Genomic DNA, 26,871 nt, shown 5'->3' with positions numbered 1-26,871 from the left:
GAAAGACAAAACCAGAGGAAAGGAAACATGGCAAAGCTAGAAAACTTTAGTGTAGCTATAGGCTTCTTAATTGAAATAATGCTGACATTTTATTTTCTCATGAGTTCTACTACTAAAATTGTAGATCAATGCCTGTTAACTTTTATTTTGAAACACCAAAATATTTTTTTAAAAGGAGTTTTGACACTAGTTGTCAACTTTTATTTTCAAATGTTAAAATATTTTTAAAACTAAGAGTTTACTTCTCCACAGAATTCCAAACAGTATACTTGTATATAAAGAAATGTCTTAGATTTTAGACACAGTTTTTGAAATCTGAAGTATTCATTAATGTAAGGACTACACTTAAACATTCTTTTAACAACAAAGTCCTCTATTTTCCTTTCTTTATGGAGAAGATAAGCATACCTCATTAACAAGGGACATATAAATTACAATTTAAAAATAACATTTATTTCATTAATCTGAGCCTTTTTTCCTTATTCAAGTCCAGCTAGTCTGTCTACACAGTAAGAGCACAATAATAAATAGACAAACAAGAACGATTAAGGAAAAAAAGCTCATAGACATAACTTTCATGGCCTTCCCCAAAATATTTTTTCTTATTTATAAGATTTCTAAAAGCTATCAAATGCAAATAATACCTCTAAACTCCAGCTTATAGAGTAAGCCTAGTAATGGTACTGATTAACAAACTTGTACAGTGTACAGTGTATATTTGTTACACTGAGTGATAAATCTTACTCCATAAGTAATCAAATAATAAAACCCCATAATTTATCTGAAGAAAATCTGAATAATAAGAAAAAAATCACACCTCAGTATTTGTCTAAAACTTCCCACTGTAAAAAGGATGTTAAATATTATAAAAATAATCTATTTTATGTTGGCTAAAAAATGTTATTAACCAAATCGAAATAAAATTACATACTTATGAAAAGACGTTAACCGCTTTAATGTGGAAAGAACATTGTAAATATCATCATCATCAGCTTCTTCTCCCTATAAATAAAATAGACATTATTTCATTACCATAACTTTACTTATCCTGAAATTCACATGGAAGTCTATTACTACTGCCTAAAAGAATGCTCTTTCATTATATAAAGAATACATATTCACTGTTGGTAAATAAGAAAGTACAAATAAGCAAAAAACCAAAAAAAAAAACCACCCATAATTGTTAACACTCAGAGACAGCCACTTTTGCACTTTAAACAATGCTGTAAACATTAACATTGTATACTTTTCTGATTAATACTTTAGGATAAATTCATTGAAGCTGCTGAGTGAAAAGGTATGTACTTCAAAGATTTTAATAGTTATTCAAAGATTTTATTGATTGTCAGTTACTTTTGTAGCTCAAAATCACAATGAAAAATCAAAAATTGTTGAAAAAAATTAAAAGTTAAAATTAAAAGTTAGAAGCAGGAAAAAACTGGTTACATGGATTAAAAAGAAAATCCTATCAGCCTGGCCATCAGAGCACAGAAAACTGTGGGGGTTCTCAAATTGCTTACACTGATTGGAGGTAGAAGGCAAGAGGCGGGAATCCTAAGAATAATTATAAAAATAACCAGTTGGAGATGTTTGCTGTTATCCTAGGCATACCACTGGTAAGTGGCTGTCCCTTACAAGCACACTTAATTTTTATGTTCTATTTATTAGCACGTCATAACAGTTCAGTAATATTAAAATGTAAATTAGGCTCCAGGAAAATTGAAAAATGAATTAAGAAAAGCCAGACTTTAAAAAGAAAAAAAAATTAGCTTTTATGAAAAAGTTTTTTTTATTTTTTTATTTTTTAAGGGGGGAATGGAGAGAGAGACAGAGAGAGAGAATCTTAAGCAGGCTCCGTGCCCAGTGTGGAGCCTGATGCAGGGCTCTATCTCACAATCCTGAGATCATGACCTCAGCTGAAACCAAGAGTCAGACGCTTAACTGACTGAGTCACCCAGGCACCCCGAAACAGGTTTTTAAAATAAAGTATAACCAAAGTTAACGTTTATAGGATGAACAGTTGCAATAATGCTAAGATTTGAAAAAGAGAATTCCACTAGATTTTATTTTATGGAAACGATCTGCACATTCAACTTTGAATAATTATTAGCCAAAATTATCATATACACGTGTTTACTTTAAAACAGACCTCTTGCAGTAGATCTTCCACAGAATGATTGAATCGATCTACAAACTCATCAATCAGCTGACTTCGAGCTATGTCAACTCTGTTTTGGATGGTATACTCTTCACTGCATAAGATGCTATAGGTTTTACTGCAGGCTTCTAGAACATCTGATTCTACATGTTTCTCCACAACAAACTTAATCTGTTTTAATAAAGCATCCAGATGCTGAGGAGGAAAAAAAGAAAAACTATGATATTTACATTAATAAAAATAAGCATTTGTCAAATAGTAAGCCTATAGATTACATGAAAATGAAATAATCCAGTTATTTAAACTGACTATAATAGAATTTTGATTTCATAATGTCTTACCTTTTCCATTCTACCTGTGCTATAAATTTCTAGATCAAAATACTGTGGGATCTGTAGCAAGTTTGCTACCTTCTCTGCATCTGCAGAATACTAGAAGAAGGAGAAGCAAAGAAAAAAGAAGTTAACTACTTTAATAGTTTAGTAATAACCAAACTCAGTGGCATATTATCACAGAAATGTAAATGAAATTATACCTTTGATAGCAACATGGGAAGTGTGATAATAAAATGCTCAGTCAATTTGTTTCTATCATCAATTTGAGTTTTTCTTTCTTTGGCAGTTAGCACCTAGAAAAAAATTGCAATGGGCAAATAATATAATGTCACATAATAATTTATAAATCTAGAATGTTACACAGAACAATGAAGCATTGGTAATGTAGCTGAGAATTTTCAGAGGAGGTTAACAAATTACTAAAACAAATATCTCTAGTTTTATGCTTATTTCTAATTAACATGCAGTTATTACTTTATTAAATAGCTACTTAAGAATCACTAAAGCTTAGATAAATTACTACTTGTTTAGATTTAAAAAATTAACATTTCTATAAAACCAGTTATGAATATAAAAATATTGAAACAGTGAAATAATTTTTCCAGTTTTAACCTCAATATGTTAACAGTAATCTCCCCTTTGTTAAACACACTTTTCTAAAAATACTTTAAAAAGTAATGCTTTTTTTTACTGTCACCAGCTAATAAATTTTCACTTATTTTTTAAAGCATATACTAACAATGTCTCTGGACTCATTTGTTGTAGTTGTCCTTCTAAGTTCATAAGTCTGTTAGGCAACAATCAAGACACAGGGGTGAAGCCTTTCATCACTGAACCAACTGAAGCTGATAATGCCCATCACCTTTTCCCATATTCAACTAGCTAAACCATAAGTGGTTCCAAAAATAAAATATTAAAATGCAAGTTCAGTTAAGATAATCATTTCCCCAAGGTATTTTATATTTTGCTATTATCTTGAAGGAACCTAGCACCATGATGTTGAATGGCTTTATAGAACAAAAACATTCCAATAGAAATTAGCACTTTATAAATGTAAACCCTAATTTTTTTGAATCAATACAGCTTTTAATGTGTCTTTAAAATATCACAAATAACTCTGAAAAATCATTTGCCATCTTGCTGTTTCTGTAGCTGGACAACTTAGATCTCATTCATCAGCCTGCTGAACTGTTTCTTTTTCAGAAACATACCACCCCAAATTTTCTGATAGTCTTGTTTTTAACTGTTGTTTGCTGAATCAAAAAGTAGCTGATTTCAATACAAGTTCATTGTCATTTCCTTCAAGAATTGGCTCATCTTTCTGGGCTTGAGAAACTGAACAAGCAACACCTGGCCTCATTCGAACCCTGTCAATGTATTTTTCACCCAAGAAATCTTGGATTTCAATAGGAGAACCACTGTCCTGAATAACAATGTTGATGAGGAAGTGAGCATACACAGACCTCATCTTGTAATTTCTGAAAGCCCAGTCTATAATGCCCTTGATCATGCTCTGTACATGACTACAGATAGTGCAAACAATAGTGATTTCTTTTCTATTTCTCTCAAGTTGGTGCTTCTACTTTTTCTTTCCAAGGAGACTGAGTTCTATACTGATGTGACTGAAGTCTCTTCCCAGGGTTCCTCTGGAGCCCTTCACAACAATAGTGCATCCCTTCAGAGTGCCGACATTTCCTGGAATGTCAATAGTCTGCTGAGAATGGTCTTTATTCTCACAGTAGATGTTTGAAAATATGTGAAAGAATAGGGTCTCCTATCTGATTTCTCTTCCAGGAACTTTATTGCTTTTCAACCTCTTAAAATACAAAATAATCACCATGGCATGATTTACTGTATTATGTTTAGTTCTGCACAAAGTAACAGAAGAGACTACATATTATGTGGAATACATGTCTAGGAATGTATTCAGGGTATTGAGAAGTCATGAAATTCATGTGGCAATGTATGAGAGAGGTCTAAAGGTATTGATTTTAGAGAAACAGCTGTCTTTGATTAAGTGATCATTATGTTAGGCAGTCTATATGCATGAACTCAATCCTCAAAACCTCTGATGGGATGGTAAAAATGGCACACTACCTATGAAGGAGGAATTTGCCAATATCTAACAAAATTGGATACACATTTTTCCTCTAACCCTAACAGTCCTATTTTTAAGCAATCTACCCCACCAACACACACGGTACAAGTATGAAATGACCCAAGATTATTCACTGTGTAGTGAATTATTTCTAATAGTAAAAGACTGGCAACAACCCAAAAGACTCTCAATCATGTATCCACATAATTGATGCTATGCAGCCATAAGAAAATGAAGATCTCCAAATAAACATATAGAGTGATATCTAGGATACACTGTTAAATAAAAATGTAAGGTACAGAACACTGTACAAAATATGCTATCTTTTGAGGTAGAGGGAGGAGGATAGAGTGCATACATTTATCTATACTTGTAAAATGAAACACTGGAAGGATATTCTGAAAACAAAATGGTTATTAGTAGGAATGGGGTGTAAAGGGAGATATAAATATATGAAGGGCTTCTCTGAATGCATATTTTTACATGGTTTTGACCTTTTAAACTATGTAAATGTTTTACATGTTTCCAAAAAATAAAAATGAGAAAAAAACATACAAAATCAAAGAGGTAAAAACCTTGCTATGCTAAATTTATGTCATCAATATCAATATCAATATGTAATTTAAATATATATGGATATATATACAGAGAAATATATACATATATTTCTTAGCTCTGTGTACTCGAAGTGTCATCAGAAATAATAATCAACTGACAATGAATACTCTTAGTGACAAGATTTTAACTTTAAATACTACTCTATTAAAAGGCACCATGGCTTGTTGGAGATTCCTGTGCTAGAGTAATAGAAGAATCAGCCTTTAAAGTGACTTCCAGTAACCTCTGCCTCCTGGTATCATGTTCTTGGATAGTTTCTTCCCACAATGACTAAGGTTGACATGTGTTAACCAATAGGAGACTGTGGAAATGATGTTATGTCACTTTTGAGAACTAGCTCATAAAAGACACAGAAGTCCAGCTTATTCTCCTTTGGACCATTAATTCTGCTTTATTCTCTTTTGGATCATTCACTCTGGGAGTGGGGGAAAGAGGTAGCAACCATATCATGAAAACATTCAAACAGTCCTACTGAAAGGTCCATAAGGTGAGGATCTAAAGCCTCCCACTAACAATCAACACTAACTCGCTAGTAATGTAAGTAAGCCATCATAGCCATCATGAAGTAGTAAATTAACAACCAAATCTTCAGACGCTAAAGCCCTGGCTAACATCTTAAATGCAACCCTATGAGAACCTTAAGCCAGGAAAAACAGCTAAGACACTCCCAGGTTTCTGATCCATAGAAACTGTGAGATAATGAAGGCTTATTGTTTTAAACCTCTAAGTTTTAAAGTAATTTTTTACATAGCAATAGTTAACTAATATAAACAGTAAAGGTAGAAAGTGAACTTGATGAGAAAGCAAGAAAGTGCACAAAAAATGATTAAGATATGTCAAAAGGATAAGAAATGTTTAGCCTGAATAGGCTCTCATCTCAAAGTTGGGACAACACATATTTTTAAAACTTTTATTTTGGAAAATCTAAAAACCACTTATTTGTCATTATTGCCTCATTAATTCCACACAGTTTTGTTCTTTTTTCTGTAACATTTTTTTTTAAAGATTTTAATTTATTTATTTGACAGAGAGAGACAGCGAGAGGGAACACAAGCAAGGGGAGTGTGAGAGGGAGAAGCAGGCTTCCCACTGAGCAGGGAGCCCGATGCAGGGCTTGAGCCCAGGACCCTGGGATCATGACCTGAGCCAAAGACAGACGCTTAACAGCTGAGCCACTCAGGCGCCCCTTTTTTTTCTGTAACATTTTAAGGTAAATTCTTGGTATATCATTTCACTTCACCCATAAATACTTAAGTGTATATTTTTAACAGTGAAAACTTAAGAATAAAAATTTGCCATCTCCAACAAAATGAAACAATAACTTCTTAGTATCTTTTCATACCCAGTCCATAGTTTTCTCAATTTCTATGTTTTGGATTTCTGTATGTGTGTTTATCTATCTATCTATCTATCTATCTATCTATCTATCTATCTAATCTTAGAGAAAGAGCGAGTGCGCAAGTGGGAGGAGGGGCAGAAAGAATCCTGAAGCAGATTCCCTGCTGAGCGTGGAGCTCTATACCAGGATCCTGAGATCATGACCTGAGCCAAAATCAAGAGTTGGATGCTTAACTGAATGAGCCAACAGGTGCCCCTCTGTATATGCATATTTAATTAAATTTTGATATGATTGAATTTATGTCAGCCATTTTGCTATCTATACATCTCATGTCTTTTTCTTTGTTTCTCTGTTCCTTCTTTACTACCTTCTTTGGGAATTCTAATAAACTCTTTAATTTACAATAATCAACTTTAGGCTGATATTTAATTACAGCAAAATACAGCAATTTTGCTCTAATATAGTTCCATTTCTTTACATTACTGCTGTCACATATATCTATATATCTTATAATCTTAGTACTTTAGTACTAAAATTACTGCTTTAAATAACCTCATGTCCCTTTAAAGAAATTAAGAGGAAAAAAATGTATTATATACATGGCCTTTTATATCCACCCATGTATTTACCATTTCTGGTACTCTTCATTCCTTCCTATGGATTAGAATTACCATTTGGTATTATTCTTTACAGAAGGACTGGGAGGACTTCTTTTAGTATTTCTTCTAAGGCAGGTCTTCCAGCAACATGTCTGTCAATCTTTGCTTTTCTGGGAATGTTTTTAATTCACCTTCATATTTGAAAGATAGTTTTACTGGATTTAGAATTCTTGGTTAGCAATACTGTCTTCTTTCAGTGTATATGTGTTTCTGTCAGTCTTCTGGCCTCCACTCTCTGATAAAATATTAACTGCTAATCTTGTTACAATTGCCCTCTATAGGACTTGTTTTTCTCTTGTTGCTTTCAAGATTTTTTCTTTTTGGCTTTGGACCGTGACTATCCTATCTGGAGATGAATCTTTCATGTTTACACTACTTGAGTTTTGTTAAGTTTCTTGTTCTCTGGATTAATGATTTTCATCAAATTTGACAAGTTTTTGGCAAATATTTCTATGAATGTTTTTCTTTCCTCTTTCTCTTACTCCTTTCTTTCTAGAACTCTCATTATAAAAATTTGATGCACTTAATGTTGTTACACACTTCTTGGGCTCTGCTCATTTTTCCTCAGTCTTCTTTCCTCTCTGTTCTTCAGAATGAATAATTTTTATTAATCTACCTCCATGTTCTATGTTTCCTTCTTGTCATCTCAAATTTGCTATTTTCAACTCTAGAATTTCCATTAAGTTTTCCTTATTTCAGTTATCATATTGTTCTGTCATTTTTTGAACATATTTTTCTTTGATTCTTTCAACATACTTATAAGCTCTGAAGTATTTGCTAAATCCAACAATTGGGCCTATTCAGAAGGTATTTCTATTGTTTGCTTCCCCCCCCACCCCTGCCGGCTTCCCAAGTATGGTCACGTTTTATTGTTTCTTTGCTTGGCTGTAATTTTTCTGGAAGAGTCAACATTTTTAGGTAATACCTTGTAGTAATTATGGATTTTTAACTTGTTTTTCTAATTTTTATATTTAAAAAAGTAACTTAAACTTCAAATCTATTAAGGGTTTGCCCCTCTGAGACCTGGGTTAGAAAGCATATTCAAAGTTCAGCCAGTTCTTCAAGAAACAAGAACTGATGGCAAGGATGTGAAGAAAAAGGAACTCCTGTGTGCTGTTGGTGGGAAGGCAAACTGGTGGAGCCATTGTGGAAAACAGTATAATGTTTCCTCAAAAAGTTAAAAATAAAACTACATTATAATACAGTAAATACACTACTGGTCAAAATACAAAAAAAAATTACAAAAACCTAATTCAAAGGGATACATGCATCTCTGTGTTTATTTCAGCATTATTAAAATAGTCAAATTATAGAAGCAGCCCAGTGCCCATCAATAGATGAGTGGATAATGAAGACGCGATACACACACACACACACAAAGAATATTATTCAGCCATAGAAAGGAAAAAAATCTGGCCATTTGTAATGATGTGAATGGAGCTAGAGAGTATAATGCTAAGTGAAATAAGTCAGAAAAAATAGCATATGATCTCATATGTGGAATTTAAGAGACAGACGAGCAAAGGGAAAAAAAAAGAGAGACACACACACAAACCAAGAAAGAGACCCTTAACTATAGAGAACAAACTGATGGTTACCAGAGGGGAGGTGGGTGGCGGATGGATAAAGTAGGTGAAGGGATTAAGAATACACTTATCATAATGAGCATTGAGTAACGTACAGAATTACTGAATCACTATATGGTACATATGAAACTAATATAACACTGTATATGTTAACTATACTAGAATTAAAATAAAAAGTGAAAACATAAAAAAGAAAAAGAAAAAACAAAGTCCAGCCAGTTCTTAAGTTTGCTTTGACTTTTATTTTTCATTGGGTTATCTCTGGCTTCTCAGTCAGCCAGTGATGCATGGAGAGTTCATCTAATTCTTTTTATGGCTTTCTCATTCCAGGATCTTTCAATTAGATTCTTGGTCGGTCAACTGTTCTTCCCATCTAGGACCACAACCTCTGACTATCACAGCTGTGGGTTTTTCCTTGTTTGTTTCTACCATGTTTGCCATTTCTGGTTCACAAAGCTCTACCATGAGTCTGTGCCCTCTGAGAGTAAAGCTGCTGGTTTTTACAGATGTACCACTCTGGTAAAGCTACATCAAGTTCATGGGTGGGTGTATGTGAATTATAATGCCAGGCAAAACGGCAGTAGACTCCTGCTGCTTTTACCTGAAGTTTTGGTAGTTTTTCAAAAATAAATGCTTCTCAATTTGTCTTTTATCTTTGGTGAATTCCCAGAACCCTCTGATTAGGTTTTTGGACAAATTCTGTAGTTTTATACTTCTTTTTGGGGTGTAGAGAAGAATACCTACCTCTGCATACCACCAGAGCTGGTCTTTCTATCGGTGATTATCTCAATTCATCTTAATACCACTAAAACTTGTATTAGCCCCATATTACAAATAAGGGAATTAACACAGAAAGAAAACAGTCAACTATCCAAAGATTAAACAATTGCTAAATGGAGGAGGAAAAACAGGCATTTGCTTTCAGAGCTTTCTGTGTTTTTAAAAGATATGAATATGAAAATTATTAAAGTACTAGATCAGAAGCAGGTACAGGTGCTTTGGGAACATGGAAGAAAAGAATCTATTTTTGAAACCTAAGTGTTATTAGTAGATACAATATAAAGACAAATCACCACAGCATGTATCATTTACAAAAATACCATGTTTTTATGGATAAACATACCACTAAAATTTTCAGATATTTAAGATAGGTAAACACATTAAAAGTCTTTCTGTAGATTTTGCACTAATATAACTTACTCTCTTGCCAGTACCCCTTCCCACTGGAGGATGTGCCTCAGCAGCTTGACGAATTGTACAAACCATTAGTTCTATAAGAGCACTCTCTTGACGGTCAGACATTGCTAAAGTGAAACAAAATGCATGAGAATGAGTAGATAGTTTTACAATAACCATGTATTAAAGAAAACACAATTATAAAAAAACTGCAAACATACTCTATTACTGGTTATTTTAAAGACTGAAGTTAAGCTCTATATTTTCTCTTTTTTTATGAAGTAATATGTGCTTACCATAAGTCAAACAAGAAAGAGATATAGAAAGAGAAAGAGAATACACTCTGGTTTCTTCTAATACCTAATCTCTTCTAGTACCATATTTCTGAATTAGGCAATGCCAAAATTTTACTGTATTTCCTTTCAGATCATTTTAAAGCTCATAAAATCGGGTATCTTTTTTTAAATAAAAAAAGTGCTGTACATATTTTTAAAAAGTAACAATAGATTTTGATTATCTTTCAAGTCACTACATATACATATGAATAATTTTCTTAAATAATTGCAAGTTATTACATAATGAGTATTCCAAAATTTAGTCAAATCCCTACTGTTAACTCAAATTGCTTCCAAATTTTTGTTACTATAAGCAATGCAGTAATAAATATCATTAACACATATATATTTATGTACTGATACTTTTATTTCTGTAGAACAAATTCCCGAGAGAGTAATGGGTCAAAGGTTAAAATCTTGATACTGATAAATATAAGCTTATTTATTGCAATCCAAACCTCCAACTGCAATGATTATGTTTGGTTCCTCGTATCCCTGGCTAGCATAGATTCATAAATTCTTTCAATATTTGCCAATTTGGTGACTGGAAAATGGTATTCCACTGTTATTTTGCTTCTTCCTTAGTGAAATGTATTTTCTTGTTTATTGGCTTAGAATTTTTTCCTGAGATTTGTCTGTTTATTCTTTGCCCATTTTTTCTACTGTTATTCACCTTTCTTGAACTCCTGTATATAAGAAATATTAACTCTGTCTTTTGAATGAGGCAGATATTTTCTCAGTTTGTCCTTTTGATGTTAGACTCCTCCTGGTATCTTTTGTCAAAAATTCTTTTTAATAGAAATCGTTAATTTTTACAAAGTCACATCTGTACTGATTTCTCTTATGGCTTCTGGCTTTTTTTTTTCTTTCCAATTTTAATGAGATACAATTGACATATAACACTGTACAAGTTTAAGTTATACAGTATAATGATCTGACATATATACTGTGAAATGATTATCATAAATATCCTTCATCTCATATAGATACAAAAAGGCCTCTGGGTTTCTTGTATTGCTTTCAAAGATCTCCTTATCCTAGAGATTATAGAAATACATTTTCTGATTCATTTTATTCACTCTCTTCAGCTTTTACATCTTTAATCTGTCTGGAATTTATTTCTGCTAATAGCATGAAGTATGAGCCTATTTACTCCTACCAAATGAATAGCCAATTAGGCCTCGAACGTTGTTAAGTAAACCAGTTTTCCCTGCTGAATTTAAATGCCACGTTTAAACATTTAAAAATGTTTTAGCCTCTCATATATAGGATTCTTTATTTAGTTTCACTTCTCTATATGTCTGTTCCTATTATAATGCCATACTGCTTTGATGATAGCTGCTTTAAAATATGCTATAATGTACTTTAATGTATAATTTAATTCAATTAGTTTGAACATTGAGTTGAACAAGATTCCTTTACCTAGTCCTTTTTCTAAATATTTTCTAATTTCTATAATGCTAATAGCAAACAACTAAGCATTTTTTATGTGTAAGGTACTACTGTGATTTATATGTATTAACTTGTTTTATCCTCAAAACAATTTCATGAGATAGGAGCTAAAACTTCACACTTTATACATAGGTAAAATGAGCCACAGAGAGGTTGAGTAACTTCCAAAGTACTCAGCTAATGCTGAAGTCAAGAAGTGAACTCAGGTAATCTGATCCAGAGTCTGTTCTCTTAAGCACTATGCTATACTGCCTTTTAAACAGAAGGAAAAAAATTCTATATAAACTCTGAAATAATTTTGCTTAGTTCTTCCTCTCCTCTCACCTCCCAGAACTCTACTCTCTCAAACCCACTGGATTCGAACTGGTATTTTACTTATTTTCATTTTATTTTGCTTAATTGATTTTTTTGAGAGAGACAAAGAGAGAGAGTACACACAAGGGGGGTGGAGGGTCAGAGGGAGAGGGAGAGAGAGAATCTTAAGCAGGCTCCATGCCGAGCACCGAGCCTGATGTGGGGCTGATCTCACAATCCCCAGATCATGACCTGAGTGGAAATCAAGAGTCAGATGCTTAATTGACTGAGCCACCCAGATGCCCCTCAAACTGGTATTTTTAAAAAGTTATTCATTCATTACATGGGAAGAACCAACATTTTAGTAACATTTTCAGCCAGGAACATAAGATAGACCTTTATTATAGAGATCTTATCGGATGTCATTTAAGAAAACGTTACAGTTTTCTTCACACTGTTTTGTACTTTCCTTGTTGAATTCATTCCTATATATTTTTAAAGATATATTTTTAGCACCAATTTGAATAGCTTAATTCTATCTCTGTCTCTCTCCCTTTCTCTGTATACTTATCTATGTTAAAGGCCAATAGATGGGATGATAGAGACAGACTTAAGTATAAATTAAAGAGATTAAGCTTCAGAAGCTTGTATTATTTTTTTTTAACTTGGGCAACAGCAACGAAAAGACAAAGACATAATAAAATCTTGTCCTTTTTATTCTAAAATCATCCTGTTTAAGAATACATATGTTCATCTTAATTTAATCATTTCTTTGGTTTTAACATTTTGATTGTCTTAAGAAAAACACATGAACGTCAGCCTGTCTTAGGAAAGTCACATGAAACAGTTTCAGCTTTTCCATTTACACTCCTCGATCCAAAGCCTAATAGTAGGAAAAAGCTTCCCACTCAATAAAACAACTAAGTTTCTATTTTTTATGATTCTAGAATTTCATAATTTTTCACATTTGGCTGCAGATAAAGGAATGACAAGTTTGTCTATGAACTAAATGCATTTTCTTTTATTTATGAAGAAAATCTCGTTCTACGGAAAGTGAGAAGAGAGAACTTACCAAGTACAGAAACACTCCCCCACTCTAAAATCCCTCTTAGTTTTGAAGAATAACCAAACCTTATACAGTGTCCAATGCCATTAACTTTGTTATTTTATAATTTTGAAGCATCTATGCAGACATGAACTCAAAACAGTTGAAATTAATTGAAATTCCCTTTGAGATATGACAGCAAAACCAAGTAATAATACTGAAAGTAAAACAAGCCGTAAGCCACAGAAAAGAGCCAAACAGCCACAGTTTCTAAACCTTCAGGAACCTCTTTGCACATCAACTCCATTTCCTCACTATTGATTTTATTCACATCACCTTGAACTGTGGCCTCTCTCTTTGCTTACCAATGAAAAGAAATGCTTAAAAATCACCATCAACCTAAATCATCACTAAAGCTAATAGTCTTTGCATAGCCCTTCTTCTTCTCTGCAGTATGTGGTATTATTAGCCATAGATCTCTTGAACATCCTCTTTACTGAGCTTCTATAGGGTATAATTATCTCTTATCATCTTTTTTATACAGCTTGCTAGAGGCTCTTACTCTCTCTTGTTTTTCCTGCCTTTGTCTCCTATCCATAATCTTTAAAACTTGGCTATGGGCTCTTTCTTTATAATCCATCTTCCTCTTCCATATTTTTATTGTCATTTCCCATAGAGACCATTGCCACATCTAACTGGTCTTCTGTCTATCCCAAGCCATGTTTACAAAGAGCACTTTTCCTAAAACATGAATTGGATCATATTACTCCCCTGTTTAAAATCCTCCCCTACTACTTAGAATGAACTAAATAAATCTACTTACAAACTAAAATGTTCTACATTATCTGGCTTCTGCCTCTATCTCATCTCGTGCCACTGGTTCACTGCACTCTAGCTACTGCAGCACCTGGAACATAACAATATCACTCATGCTTCAGATCTTTGCAGATCTCTCTACGCTACCCAGATGGCTCTCTTTTGACACCTCCCATGGCTAGCTCCTTCATCCTTCAGATTTTTGGTTCATAGGTGACTTCCTCAGAGAAATCTTCCTGTAAGGATTCAATCAAAAGACAGACCCCTCCTTATTATCATCCATGACACTTATTAACCCTTGAAATTATTCTGTTTACTTGGTTTTGATCTGCCTTCCCCACGAGAATGTAAACTTCATATGGGCAGTGAGCTGACCTTGTTTAGGACTGTACCCTGGGTGCTTAGTGTGAATAGTTAGCATATAGAAGGTGACAAATAAATATTTTTAAATTATAAATAAATTAATGATTCCTTGCTTTGAAGAATTTCATTTATCCACATTTACTTTATTCAGTACCTGGATCACTGAATTCTACCAATAGAAATAACCACAGAAGATTATCTACACTAAATTTGGGGGATTTTCTTTTTTATAGATGAAGAAGCTGAGAGACCCACATAAGTTAAATAACTTACTTAGGGTTTCCTTACCTGGTTACCTATTACTGAGGACCTCATATTGTACTAGAAATGTACCCAGTAATTTGATTTTGATATAGAACACACACACAATCACCACCACCACCACCACCGACAACAAAACCCTGTCCCTTAAAAACATTGTGAAGCAGACTTTAGGCTGTGATTTAAGTTGCTATTGGTAAGTCTTTGACAATGCGTTTCCCCAAACTTTAGGCCTGTTTCCAACTGCTAACTAAACTTCCATCCACTGGTTTTATACTCCACCTACATAAAATATAAATTTCTAACCAGTCTCAAAAATAAATAAGTTATTGGTGACGTTTTGTTACCATAAAATACAGTAAAATAATAGCACCGAAAATTGCTTTGGATGCCATTCCATGCCAGAGCTAATACGCAGCATAGCACCCATATGAATAAATGTGTGAAAAAAGTTGAGTCACAATATAGATACAGTTCTGTACTTGTTATTCATAATTTCCTCAGCCTTGCTTTCCCAGATTCAATCATACCCTAAACTGTGGTTCACTTAAGAACTTTTTCCCATTTTATAACTATCTTTTCTAACTAAAATCAAACCAACCAAACCAAGCCAAACCAAACCAAACTAACTTCTTAACTGAAGTTAAACCCAGTGTCAACTAAATTTAAATAATAACAAAACACCTAATAGTACATAGTTATTTCAACAAGGTAAATTCATGCAAAACACAATGACGACTGACAGACTATCTACTCACTGACACATCTTATTTAAATGAGTTAAAAATTAACAATACCAAAGCATACCACTTTGGCTCTTCCCTTAATTTATATCCCCTGCCTCCCTTCTTCTCATTGGAAATAACCTTGTAGAGCATGGGATGACAAAAAGAAAAATGGCAGAGAATCATGACAACGTCTAACCCGCTCTGATAATACGCTGATTCGATGGTGACAGTCAAGAGTAAAAAAATGAATGGAATGTACTACTAAATACTATCCCAGACACTTTGCTCAAGTGTTGACTGGGCTGTAGTGATTAGAAGGGGAATTGATTTTACTGAAATTGAAAATATTAAAATTCATTAGAAACAATGCATAAAGTCAGTGAACTTAGCTGTAAACATGTATAAGTAAAAGAGGGAGAAAACGTAGAATGTATGTTCATATTCCTGTGATCACAAAAGTGAAAGAGATTTGGAGTAATGCTGAGAGTTTGACCTAGTGAGCAGAAGGCCCCATCAACGTAGTAATAGAGCCATCTTCTTACCAAGGATATCTAGGGAAAAAAACCACATGCAAATAAAGCAAATGATAAAGTGGGGTCAAATATACTATAATAACCTCTACCTTAAGAGATGGTCTGGGAAAACTTGGGGAAAGATCTGTGTTACGGATTAAGAATGAGATTATGAGGCAAATACTCTGAGTTTAAAAGAGGCAATATGGTCAAACTCTCACTCTGCAGATGACATGATACTTTATGTGGAAAACCCAAAAGACTCCAACCCAAAGTTGTTAGAACTCATACAGGAATTCAGTAAACTGGCAGGATATAAAATCAATGCACAGAAATCAGTTGCATTTCTATACACCAAAGAGACAGAAGATAGAGAAATTAAGGAGTTGATTCCACTTACAATTGCACCCAAAACCATAAGATACCTAGGAATAAATCTAACCAAAGACGCAAACGATCTGTACTCAGAATACAATAGAATACTCACGTAAAGAAATTGAGGAAGACACAGAGAAATGGAAAAACATTCCATGCTCATGGACTGGAAGAACAAATACTGTGAAATGTCTATGCTACCTAGAACAATTTACATTGCTCTAGGCAATCCCTATCAAAAACACTATCCACTTTTTCACAGAACTGGAACAAATAATCCTAAAATTTGTATGGAACCAGAAAAGACTAGCTAAAGGAATGCTGAAAAGGAAAGCCAAAGTTGGTGGCCTCACATAGCTAAAGGAATGTTGAAAAGGAAAGCCAAAGTTGGTGGCCTCACATAGCTAAAGGAATGTTGAAAAGGAAAGCCAAAATTGGTGGCCTCACAATTCCAGACTTCAAGCCATATTACAAAAGCTGTAATCATCAAGACAGTATGGTACTGGCACAAAAAGAGACACATAGATCAATGGAACAGAACAGAGAACCCAGAAATGGACTCTCAACTCTATGGTCAACTAATCTTCCACAAAGCAGGAAAGCATATCCAATGGAAAAAAGACAGTCTCTTCAACAAATGGTGTTGGAAAAACTGGACAGCCACATGCAGAAGAATGAAACTGGACTATTTCCTTACACCATACACAAAAATAGACTCAAAATGGATGAAAGACCTAAATGTGAGACAGGAATCCATCAAAATCCTAGAGGAGAACACAGGCAGCAACCTCTTTAACCTCAGCTGCAGCAACTTCTTGCTAGACACGTCTCCAAAGGCAAGGAAAACAAAGGCAAAATAAACTATTTCATTAAGATAAAAAGCTTTTGCACAGCAATAGAAACAGTCAACAAAATCAAAAGATAACCAACATAATGGGAGAAGATATTTGCAAATGACATATCAGATAAAGGGCCAGTATCCAAATTCTATAAAGGATTTATCAACTCAACACCCAAAGAACAAATAACCCAATCAAGAAATGGGCAGAAGACACGAATAGACATTTCTGCAAAGAAGACATACAAATGGCCAAGACACATGAAAAAGTGCTCAACATTACTTGGCATCAGGGAAATACAAATCAAAACCACAATGAGATACCACCTCACACCAGTCAGAATGGCTAAAATCAACAAGTCAGGAAATGACAGATGTTAGTGAGGATGTAGAGAAAGGGGAACCCTCTTACACTGTTGGTAGGAATGCAAGCTGGAGTAGCCCTCTGGAAAACAGAATGGAAATTCCTCAAAAAGTGAAAAATAGAGCTACCCTATGACCCTGCAATTGCACTACTGGGTATTTACCCCAAAGATACAAATGTTGTGATCTGAAGGGGCACCTGCACCCCCATGTTCACAGCAGCAATGTCCACAATAGCCAAACTATGGAAGGAACCCAGATGTCCACCGACAGATGAATGGATAAAGAAGATGTGGTGTACACACGTACACACACACACACACACACAGAATATTACGCAGCTATCAAAAAAATGAAACCTTGCCATTTGCAATGACATGGATGGAACAAGAAGGTATTATGCTAAGCGAAATAAGTCAATCAGAGAAAGACAATTATCATATGATAAGAAACAAGGCAGAGGATTACAGGGGAAGAGGAAAAAATGAAACAAGAAGAAACCAGAGAGGGAGACAGACCGTAAGAGACTGTTAATCTTAGGAAACAAACTGAGGGTTGCTGGAGGGGAGGGGGGTGGGGGATGGGGTGACTGGGTGATAGACACTGGGGAGGGTATATGTTGTGGTGAGTGCTGGGTGTTGTGTAAGACTGATGAATCACAGACTTGTACCCCTGAAACAAACAATACATTATATGTTAATTAAAAAATAATTAAAAAAATAAATTGAATTAATGAGTAAAAAAAATTAAATAAAAAATAAAAGAGGCAATTTGGGCCACTTTACTGGAGTATATTTGTGCATGATGCATACCTGTTGTTTCTCTCACTGAATTTGTCAAAGCCAGAGTAGATAATACCAATGAGCATCACTGCATGGAAAGAACACTGGGGGATGATCTCTCTCCTATAGTGACCTGTTTGGGAAGTCTACTGCAGGAGATGACTCATTCTGTTCTTATATTCCAGAGGGTTGAATTACACAGAAAAGTAGGGGAAACAGAAGAGGGAATGAACAGTATACTATCTTACTTAATTCTCACAAAACTGTATAAGATACGGTAAGGAAAATAACCTCTATAGTAGGAAGGTAAGAATCAGAAAAATGAGGATACTAGTCACAAAGGATACAGAGTTAAAAATCTGGATGTATTCTTTTGATTCTGAAGTGCAGGTTTAGTTTACAATTGTCACTTACATCAAAGTATCTATACTCCAGGTCTATTGTATGGATTATGTGAAATAATTTTGTTCTTTAAAGTACTACTACAGGTTAGTTTGAAAAACAAACCATTTAGGAAAAAGCATTACTAGTTTTAAGGAACTCATTTTCATATAAGCTTTTAGAATTAGGATATAAGCATTTTATTAAATATATATATATCAATTTTGCTGCTCATGTTATCATGAGCAACATGATATTTATGCACTCCAAATTATCATATAACAATTATTTCTCCGTATTTCTTGAAGCTCGGAAAATGAATTTATTTTTTATTTCCTGGTTTTAATAATTAAGAAACGTAACAAAAGGGGATGGTTATGGTCTAATTAAATCCTTGAGTGTCAGAGGCTTTACCAAGCTCACACATAAGTGTAATAAAATTTTGGGTGCACATTATTTTTTACATTAAGTACATCAGTATTTTGTATCTCAAATCAGCATAAAGAAAACTTTTTGGAGTACTGTACAATACAGATTTTTGAAAACTTATGCAGCATGATGGCAGTCAATCTAGAAGATGTTATAAACTATAGAGACATCCTTACTTGTTACAGAAAACAAATTGTTCTCTTTGCAAAAAGAAACACAGCATATTTACATATATTTAATTTTAAGAGGTGACCTATACAGGATGTTATGATTATTTAGGAAATCCAAAATAATATGTAAATCAACTTGTCAAAATACTGTACCTTCCTCTCCTTGAACAGGTTCTTCTAAAAGCAACTCTGTCATACATTCCCAGTCTTTCAACAGTTCTTGAGAGCTCTCCCACAAACTGTCCACCAAGTAGGCTGCATGTTCATGTAACTAAAAATAACAAATCAATTATGACTGAAGAATATTTATGAAAGAAACCACTAATATTTCAATTTAATAAGCCATTTTCTTCATAATTGAAATGGCTTGGTCACAACATTTCCAGGAGCCACTTAAAAAACAATAAATATATTTGTATGCCATTGTAAATAATGGAGATGCAATATGTAGACTTAATAAAAAATTTATTTTATTTTTTTGCAGTCGTAAGGTTAAGGATCTCCCAGTCCAATGACATCATTTATAGATAAGGAAACTGAGAGTATAACTAGTTAACGGAATTCATGAAATTACAAATTGGATCAAGGTCACTTTTCATTATTCTTGTTTTTTCCTATAACTAGTTGTTTTTTTTTTTTAATGGAAATCAATTCCTTTATCCTAGAATTCCTTTGAAAATTTGGTACCAATATTACTTACTTTACATCTCTGTCATCTTGGTCAAGGTCAAAATGTTAAGTTACTCTATTTCTTCTCTTTTGTATTCTCATCTCCATTTAAATTCACTGCATTCCCTATCCCACCCCACCCTACCCCTCACTTTTTTGCTGCTCATTACTCTTGACAATTTTCTTTGGAACCCGTGCTCCCACATAACACTCTCATGTTCCTCATCAAACACTTCACACCAAACTCTCTCTCTACCACTCATTAGTCATTGCACCAGGAAGAATATTATTCAAAAAGCTCTTTGGAGAAGGTAAGTAGAGATGGTGGCACTGTTCTAGTTTCTGCTACTACAACTAACTTCTCCACCCTTATATAAAAGTTCTTCCACCTTTGAGGCTCATGACATCAGGATAAACTAGTTTCTGTATCAGTGTTATTCAAACTATATATTTCAACCCATTCTTAATTGTTATTTTAATGCATTGAGACCAAAGTTAAAAGAAAAAAAAACAGAAAAGAGTATATAGCACATAGAAAGTTAAGTACTACTTCATACAACTCTTACTTCAGTTATATGCGCTTTTAACTTGTGAGAGAAAATGCTTTGTGCATCGTGAATAGTGGCCCAAAATGTATGCAAGTCTCCTTTCTAGACCTACTGGTTGTTTATTTATAGATTGGCATTATTTGGTAAGTAAGTTGGTTTTCTTCCTCACTCCTAACTCTATCATTAATTCTTCCATGTGCATTTTGATGATCTATTTAAAGCTCTGCTTCATCATTTGCACTCCTTAATTATTCTATACTTCATTTCCACTGCATTTCAAATCTTACACTGTAGCCTTTCAAATGCCTCAGGAAAACCACACACACACACACATATACACACACACAGAGAGTTTTCCAATGATTTTCTCCAGAGTAGATAATATCGATTAGCATCTCTACTTAGAAAGAACACAGGCAAAGGTTTATAGCAAGGTACATTCAAACTTTCCATATTTACATATCCTAGGACACTAACTACTCCTAGGTCTTCACTAACATCATTCTAACAATGACAGCTACCCATGGTGTACAACCTGGTTTCAAAAATGAAAACTAGCAGCAGAAAACAGAAAAACAAATAGTTTCAAAGTTGCAGCTATTAAAACCTATACTGGAATGGAATTATTATTCAATGGGTATAGAGTTTCAGTTTGGGAAGGTTTTTAAAAGTTCTAGAGATGGATGGCATTGACAGTTGCATGGCCATGTGATTGTATTTGATGGCAATGAACTATATACTTCAAAATAGTTAAAGTAACAGATTTTGTCATGTCTATTTCATCACAATTAAACAAACCCCTATGTTAAATGTTAAATAAACTTGCTTTTATGCCTGACTCTGTGTACATGTAAAGTATGTCTGTAAAATAGGTATAGAAAGGTTCACAATTATATTTCTGGTGGATTAGACCTTCTATACATATAAAATATCCCCTCCCCATTTCTCTTAATATTTTTGGTCCTCAATTCTGTCTTATATGATATTGCCTCCTCAACTTTCTGTAAGCATTTGTTAATTATACGTAGCCTTTAACCAGGTTGTACACCATGTTTACTTTCTGTGTATAAACTTCCTGTGTTTTTTTTTTTTAAAGATTTTATTTTATTTATGTGACAGAGAGACAGCCAGCGAGAGAGGGAACACAGCAGGGGAGAGGGAGAGGAAGAAGCAGGCTCCCAGCGGAGGAGCCCGATGTGGGACTCGATCCCGGAACGCCGGGATCACGCCCTGAGCCAAAGGCAGACGCTTAACGACTGCGCTACCCAGGCGCCCCTAAACTTCCTGTGTTTTGACTGATGTATTTTATAAACATTTTTCAACTGTTTATTTCACCTTAAATGACAATCTGCCTTTTATAAAGCATGTTAACCCATTTATCCATTTATTGGGGTAACTGATATTGGAAATATTCCTGGATTCTGATTCTTTATGATCTACTAACATTTTCTTGTCTTGTCTGTGTTTTCTTCAGTTTATTTTCTAACTTATATCTTTCTATCACTCAGGTCCCTAACACATTTATTTACATCATTTAATTTTATACTGCACTCCTACATCTTAATAATTTTTAGGTATTTGCCTTAAGCTTCACAGCCACAGTACTAGGCTTAGTTTTAAGTTTTTTCAGGTTTATTTGCTCGCCCATGTTACTTATATTCCTTATTTTCCTTTTATTGTATCCATTTTTTATTTTGCTAGAAAACATCCTCAAATAAAACATTTTTTAAAAGATTTTATTTATTTATTTGACAGAGATAGAGAAAGCCAGCGAGAGAGGGAACACAAGCAGGGGGACTGGGAGAGGAAGAAGCAGGCTCATAGTGGAGAAGCCTGATGTGGGGCTTGATCCCTTAACGCCGGGATCACGCCCTGAGCCGAAGGCAGACGCTTAACCGCTGTGCCACCCAGGTGCCCCTCAAATAAAACATTTTAACTGTGTGTCCTTTGACTAGTTCTTCCTCTCTATTCTCTGTTCTCTTTTCAGAACTCCTACTAGATAATAAAACTTAATCTGTATTTCCTGTCTTTTACTTTCCGTCTCACACTACTTAATGTACTACCTTCTGGAAAAATCCCTTTGTTTAATCTATAGCCAATCCTTGGTTATGTCCACTCAGGCCATTTAATGATCTGCTTCACTCCTAAATTTTGGAAATCATGCTTCTAATTTCTATGAACGCCCCTCCTCTTTCATAATAGCTTCTTCTTACATCCAGGGGAATTAATAAAAATTTTTCATTAATGTTGGGTTTTGTATTTCAAGTTTCAGTGATTCTTGGTTGCTAGTTCATATAATGTTAATATTCTAGGCTCAAGAATACTGGTAGCAAGAATCCCTTTCTTAAGTCTGATTGCAACATCCTGGGTTCTTTGGTTGTGCACGAAGTGGAAAGAGGGAATCTATAATCAGGCAGGCTTTTCCTCTAACATGTAGGTATGCAATGCCTTTTGAATGCCAAAGTTCCCCGTCCCTCCTAGTGGCCATAAATTGTCTAGGGCACTCATCAACTCCTTTGTTTCTTAGACCAAAGTCCACATCCCAAATACGTTTCTAAGTGGAAGAATAAGCTCAGCTAAAGGCTGCCACTTAATTACTACTTATAACTTAATCCTTTTACCAGTCTGTGCTGCTCAGATCTTTGGTTTATTTCAGATTTCTACCAGAAAATCTCAAAAATTTCCCCACTATTTTTTGCCTTGAATAGGACTATGGGTTATTTAACTCTAATGGAATTAATCATTTACTTTATAGCTTCCACAAATTCCTCACAGTTCTCTTTCATCTCGACTTATTCAGCATGAGGTTTTTAGGTGAATGAATTGTTGGCACAATTCAAGGCTTTAAAGTAGTATAATTCCATGATCACTGGCATTTTTAAAGATGACTTCTCTGCCTTGAACCACGGCATATTAAAATTTAGCTCAGGCATGCTGTCATTGTTCCAGAAATTTTTTTGTATGTGATAGCCAATATTTTCAATGTAGATGCTAACTTCTTTGACAATTTCCTCATCTTTTTGATTAGTTAAGGTGGTGGCTTGGTAGAATCCATTCTGTTAACACCAATAACCAGTTTTTTCAAACTCAATGTGTATACCAGAAGGACATGATAATGTGTTGGACCATTTTCTGATTATGAGTTTCAAATTCACCAGTATGAGCAATAACAATCATTATAACATGGTCAGTCAGAAATCAGCTTGACTAATGTTTATGATATAGTCTTTCTATCTTGGGGCATATGTGATGACCACATAACTTGCTAGTCTCAAATCTCTATAAGAATACCATGTAAATCCATATTTGAGGAAAAAAAATTCTAATATGCCCAGTAAGGGTAAAAGGTTATAATCGTTTTTCAGACACTTTATACCAACGACCTTCTATTGGTAGTGAAAGATAAAGCTATAGAAAGGAAAGCCCTGAAAAGGACCTGGAACCCTAAAAGTGAAACAAAAATAAATTTTCTAAGAACAGTTTTTGGTATCATAATTTTATAACAACAGCATGAAAATCAGGTATCTGCAAGCATTCTTCAGGAATTAGATGAAAAAAAAAAGGTAACTCAATAGATAAAGAGTCACTGTAAGCAAAATAGATAATTAAAATTACATTTAAATTTCTTTACAAATTATATAAAACATATAGATTAAAATTACATATAAAATTGTATTTATTATCTAGGTGGATTTTACTCTGCTATATCTAAGTGCAATTTATTTTATAGGGTCTCCCCTAAACTGGTATATAAGGCAAATTAAGCTCATTTTCCTGGTAACTTTAATTACAATTTTCTGGGTACATTCTGAATCATCTTTAACTGGCTTCAAAGTTACTCATAATATTTTACCTGTTTTCTCTGCCTGCTGACTTCTCTGTTGAGCACATACATACACTAACGGAGCTGACTGTATAATGGAACCTTACTTTGATTCTTTTTATGAAAAATCATTTACAATGCAGCAAATAATCACCTCAAGTTACTAAGCTTAAATTTCTAAATACTCTTATACTGGGTTTTATTCTCTGCTGAAATAGAGCCAGTCATTGGTGAATCTTGAAGAACATATAAAAACAAATGAGAATAAAAAGTTATCATTCATGTACTATCATTCATGAGCAATTATGGGGGGATTTCTTGGATATGTCAATAATACGTCTATTATCTTCCATCTTATATGACTGTCATAATTAACTTCATCATTTCATATGCCTAGAAGGAGGGTGACCATATTTCTACATCATCAGCAATGTTTGGGGTTATACTTATTGCTTTGGAATAATTTTAATAGTATCATTTATCACTCTGAAAAGCATCAGTTTGTACGTTAAGTTCTATGGTCACATTAGCTATAGGGAAATCTGGACTCCCCACATCAAGTACCATTTAGATGTCACACATCTAAAATGCACAAGGTATTTTAGCACTGGAATCAATGACTGCTATAAAGGTTGTGATGGCTTTAAAATGTCACTTTTTGGTACAAAAAGAAAAGAAAATTAACTGGTTTAGATATATCTCTTAATTGCCATTATTTCACATGTAATTCATATATAAAAGAGGGAAACTACTCTACTGACTATAAACCTCTTTTACTTCAGTATTTTAGAATTCTATTACTAAAATGTTACTCTTAAAATCCAGTAAAACAAAGAAAGATGATTATCATTTCAATTAATCCCATTGATAGGTAATTCATCCGTAAACTGGACCTGTTCTATATTATGACCTGTAAGGTCTCTTGCAATTCAACTTTTTATGAGTCTATTACTAAAATATTAGTAATTAACATGTGCTGTAGTAAAATAAAAAGGAATTCAGAGTAAAACACAATCAGAATCCCACCATAAGAATATGGCTTTAATAAGCATTCAGCTCCCAGTGCAGACTAGTTGTAGAGGATAAGAAAGGAGATTGTAACAGAGAATGTTTCTTGTGAAACACAGGACACTATAAAGAGCAATATTATCATGAATCAACTAAAACATTTTAAATACGCTTTGCATATGCTTCTGTAGCTGACAAGAATGCCATAGAGGAGAACTGGGAAATACATTTTAATGTTCTTATAACACTTTAGAACACAGCAGCAAACACAAGAATATAGAAATACCACCTGAAAATTGAGTGGTAATACACATTACAAATTACTGCTTTCATTAAAAGATGAAATTGTGTAAAACTAAGTATTTATGGTTTTTTAATATATCAAAAAGAAAAGTCTTTGGGCTTTCAGAGATCCAAAAAAATTTTCCTTCAGTGAAGAATCAAGTTCAATTAGTCTAGATCATCATATTCCTTAAGCTCTTCAACAAATAGTTTAAGTAGTATTTGTACGTCTCATCTCCATCAATTTTTGAAACTATTGTTGCTATTTAAGTTACATTTTCATATAGGACTTGACTTTGCATAATACTTTTAATCCTGTTCCTTTAAAACTGGGCTAAAGGTATAACTTGAAATGGTCTATCACAAGTGTGAGATTTACTGAGTATTTAGTGTTTTATCGTAAACCTCACAGCATTTTGTATCTTACTCCATAATATATCCACGCTTGCTTTTTAAGAAAATAATGTTTTAAACCCTCAAAACATAAAGTGTGGTTGGTCCCTGAGCCAGAGACAAAAATATCATAAACACGCATCTAGGAACATTTAGAAATGCAGCACATCTGACCACACCCTACACCTACTGAATTAGAACTGGCATGTTATTTAACAAGATCCCCATGTAATCTGTATACGTATTTAAAACACTGTTTCTAAACACATCCTTTACTCAAATGCAACTCCCCAGACGGTTCTGTTTCTGACTTTATTCATTCTCTGTTCTTTCCAATTTGCTTAAAAAAATATTAGTAACTCTTCTGCCATGCTTTGTCCTACACCTCTACTCATTCTACTGACACAGTTCCTAATTCTCTGATCTCAATTTCCATATAGGCTGCCTGTTTGTCTACTTCTCATTACTACAGAGTTTCTCCAGGACTTTCAAATTTGAGCACTCAGAATCTTTTGAAGTTTCTCACCTTCCTGGACATTCCAACACAAACCAAAAATCTTTTTCTAGGTAAAATTCAGGGTCCAAGATCTCTAGATTTTGTCAGGGAAAACAAAAGTTCACTTGTGCAAGCAGATTCTGATAGATACTGTATTATGAATGTTAATTACAAAATTATTTAAGTGATAACTGACATCAAAATGTCACATGGAAATACTGCTAATGGAGATTGTATATCTACTAATTAAAATATTTAAATTCATATTTTATTTCTCCTTAAAAAATGTAATTTTCAAACAAGTTAGAACTAATGGTTTTAACACCTTGACAACTTTCACAAGGTCTTTATATAATTTAAAAGCTACAGACAAAAATTCAAGGAAAAAAAAGCAACAACAAACAATTATGTAGTACTATGATACCATAAAGTTTAAAAACTGCTAGCCTACATTCACTCAGTGTTGACCCACAACTGCATATATACTCCCAACAAAAGGCAGAACACAGATTCAATAATCAGACAATCCATGCAAGCAA

The 26,871-nt window shown here is 33.8% G+C and overlaps 1 protein-coding gene and 1 pseudogene across 6 annotated transcripts in view; both read right to left on the bottom strand.

Annotated features, from left to right (window-relative positions):
- Positions 1–26,871, bottom strand: part of STAG1 (STAG1 cohesin complex component) — a 432,120-nt gene that overhangs the window by 82,770 nt on the left and 322,479 nt on the right. For all 6 annotated transcript variants that reach the window (XM_026497089.4, XM_057315808.1, XM_057315810.1 and 3 more), the window contains 6 exons: positions 19,267–19,384; positions 9,994–10,097; positions 2,694–2,786; positions 2,500–2,589; positions 2,150–2,353; positions 932–1,002 (listed from right to left, as the gene is read on the bottom strand). In XM_026497089.4, the coding sequence (XP_026352874.1) occupies positions 932–1,002; positions 2,150–2,353; positions 2,500–2,589; positions 2,694–2,786; positions 9,994–10,097; positions 19,267–19,384 (680 nt within the window). The remainder of the gene's footprint in view (positions 1–931; positions 1,003–2,149; positions 2,354–2,499; positions 2,590–2,693; positions 2,787–9,993; positions 10,098–19,266; positions 19,385–26,871) is intronic.
- LOC113253710 (60S ribosomal protein L9-like) lies at positions 3,104–7,829 on the bottom strand (annotated as a pseudogene).

This window comes from Ursus arctos, unplaced genomic scaffold (genome assembly GCF_023065955.2).
Source record: "Ursus arctos isolate Adak ecotype North America unplaced genomic scaffold, UrsArc2.0 scaffold_20, whole genome shotgun sequence".
NCBI lineage: Eukaryota > Metazoa > Chordata > Mammalia > Carnivora > Ursidae > Ursus > Ursus arctos.
This window is presented reverse-complemented; position numbering and strand designations above follow the sequence as displayed.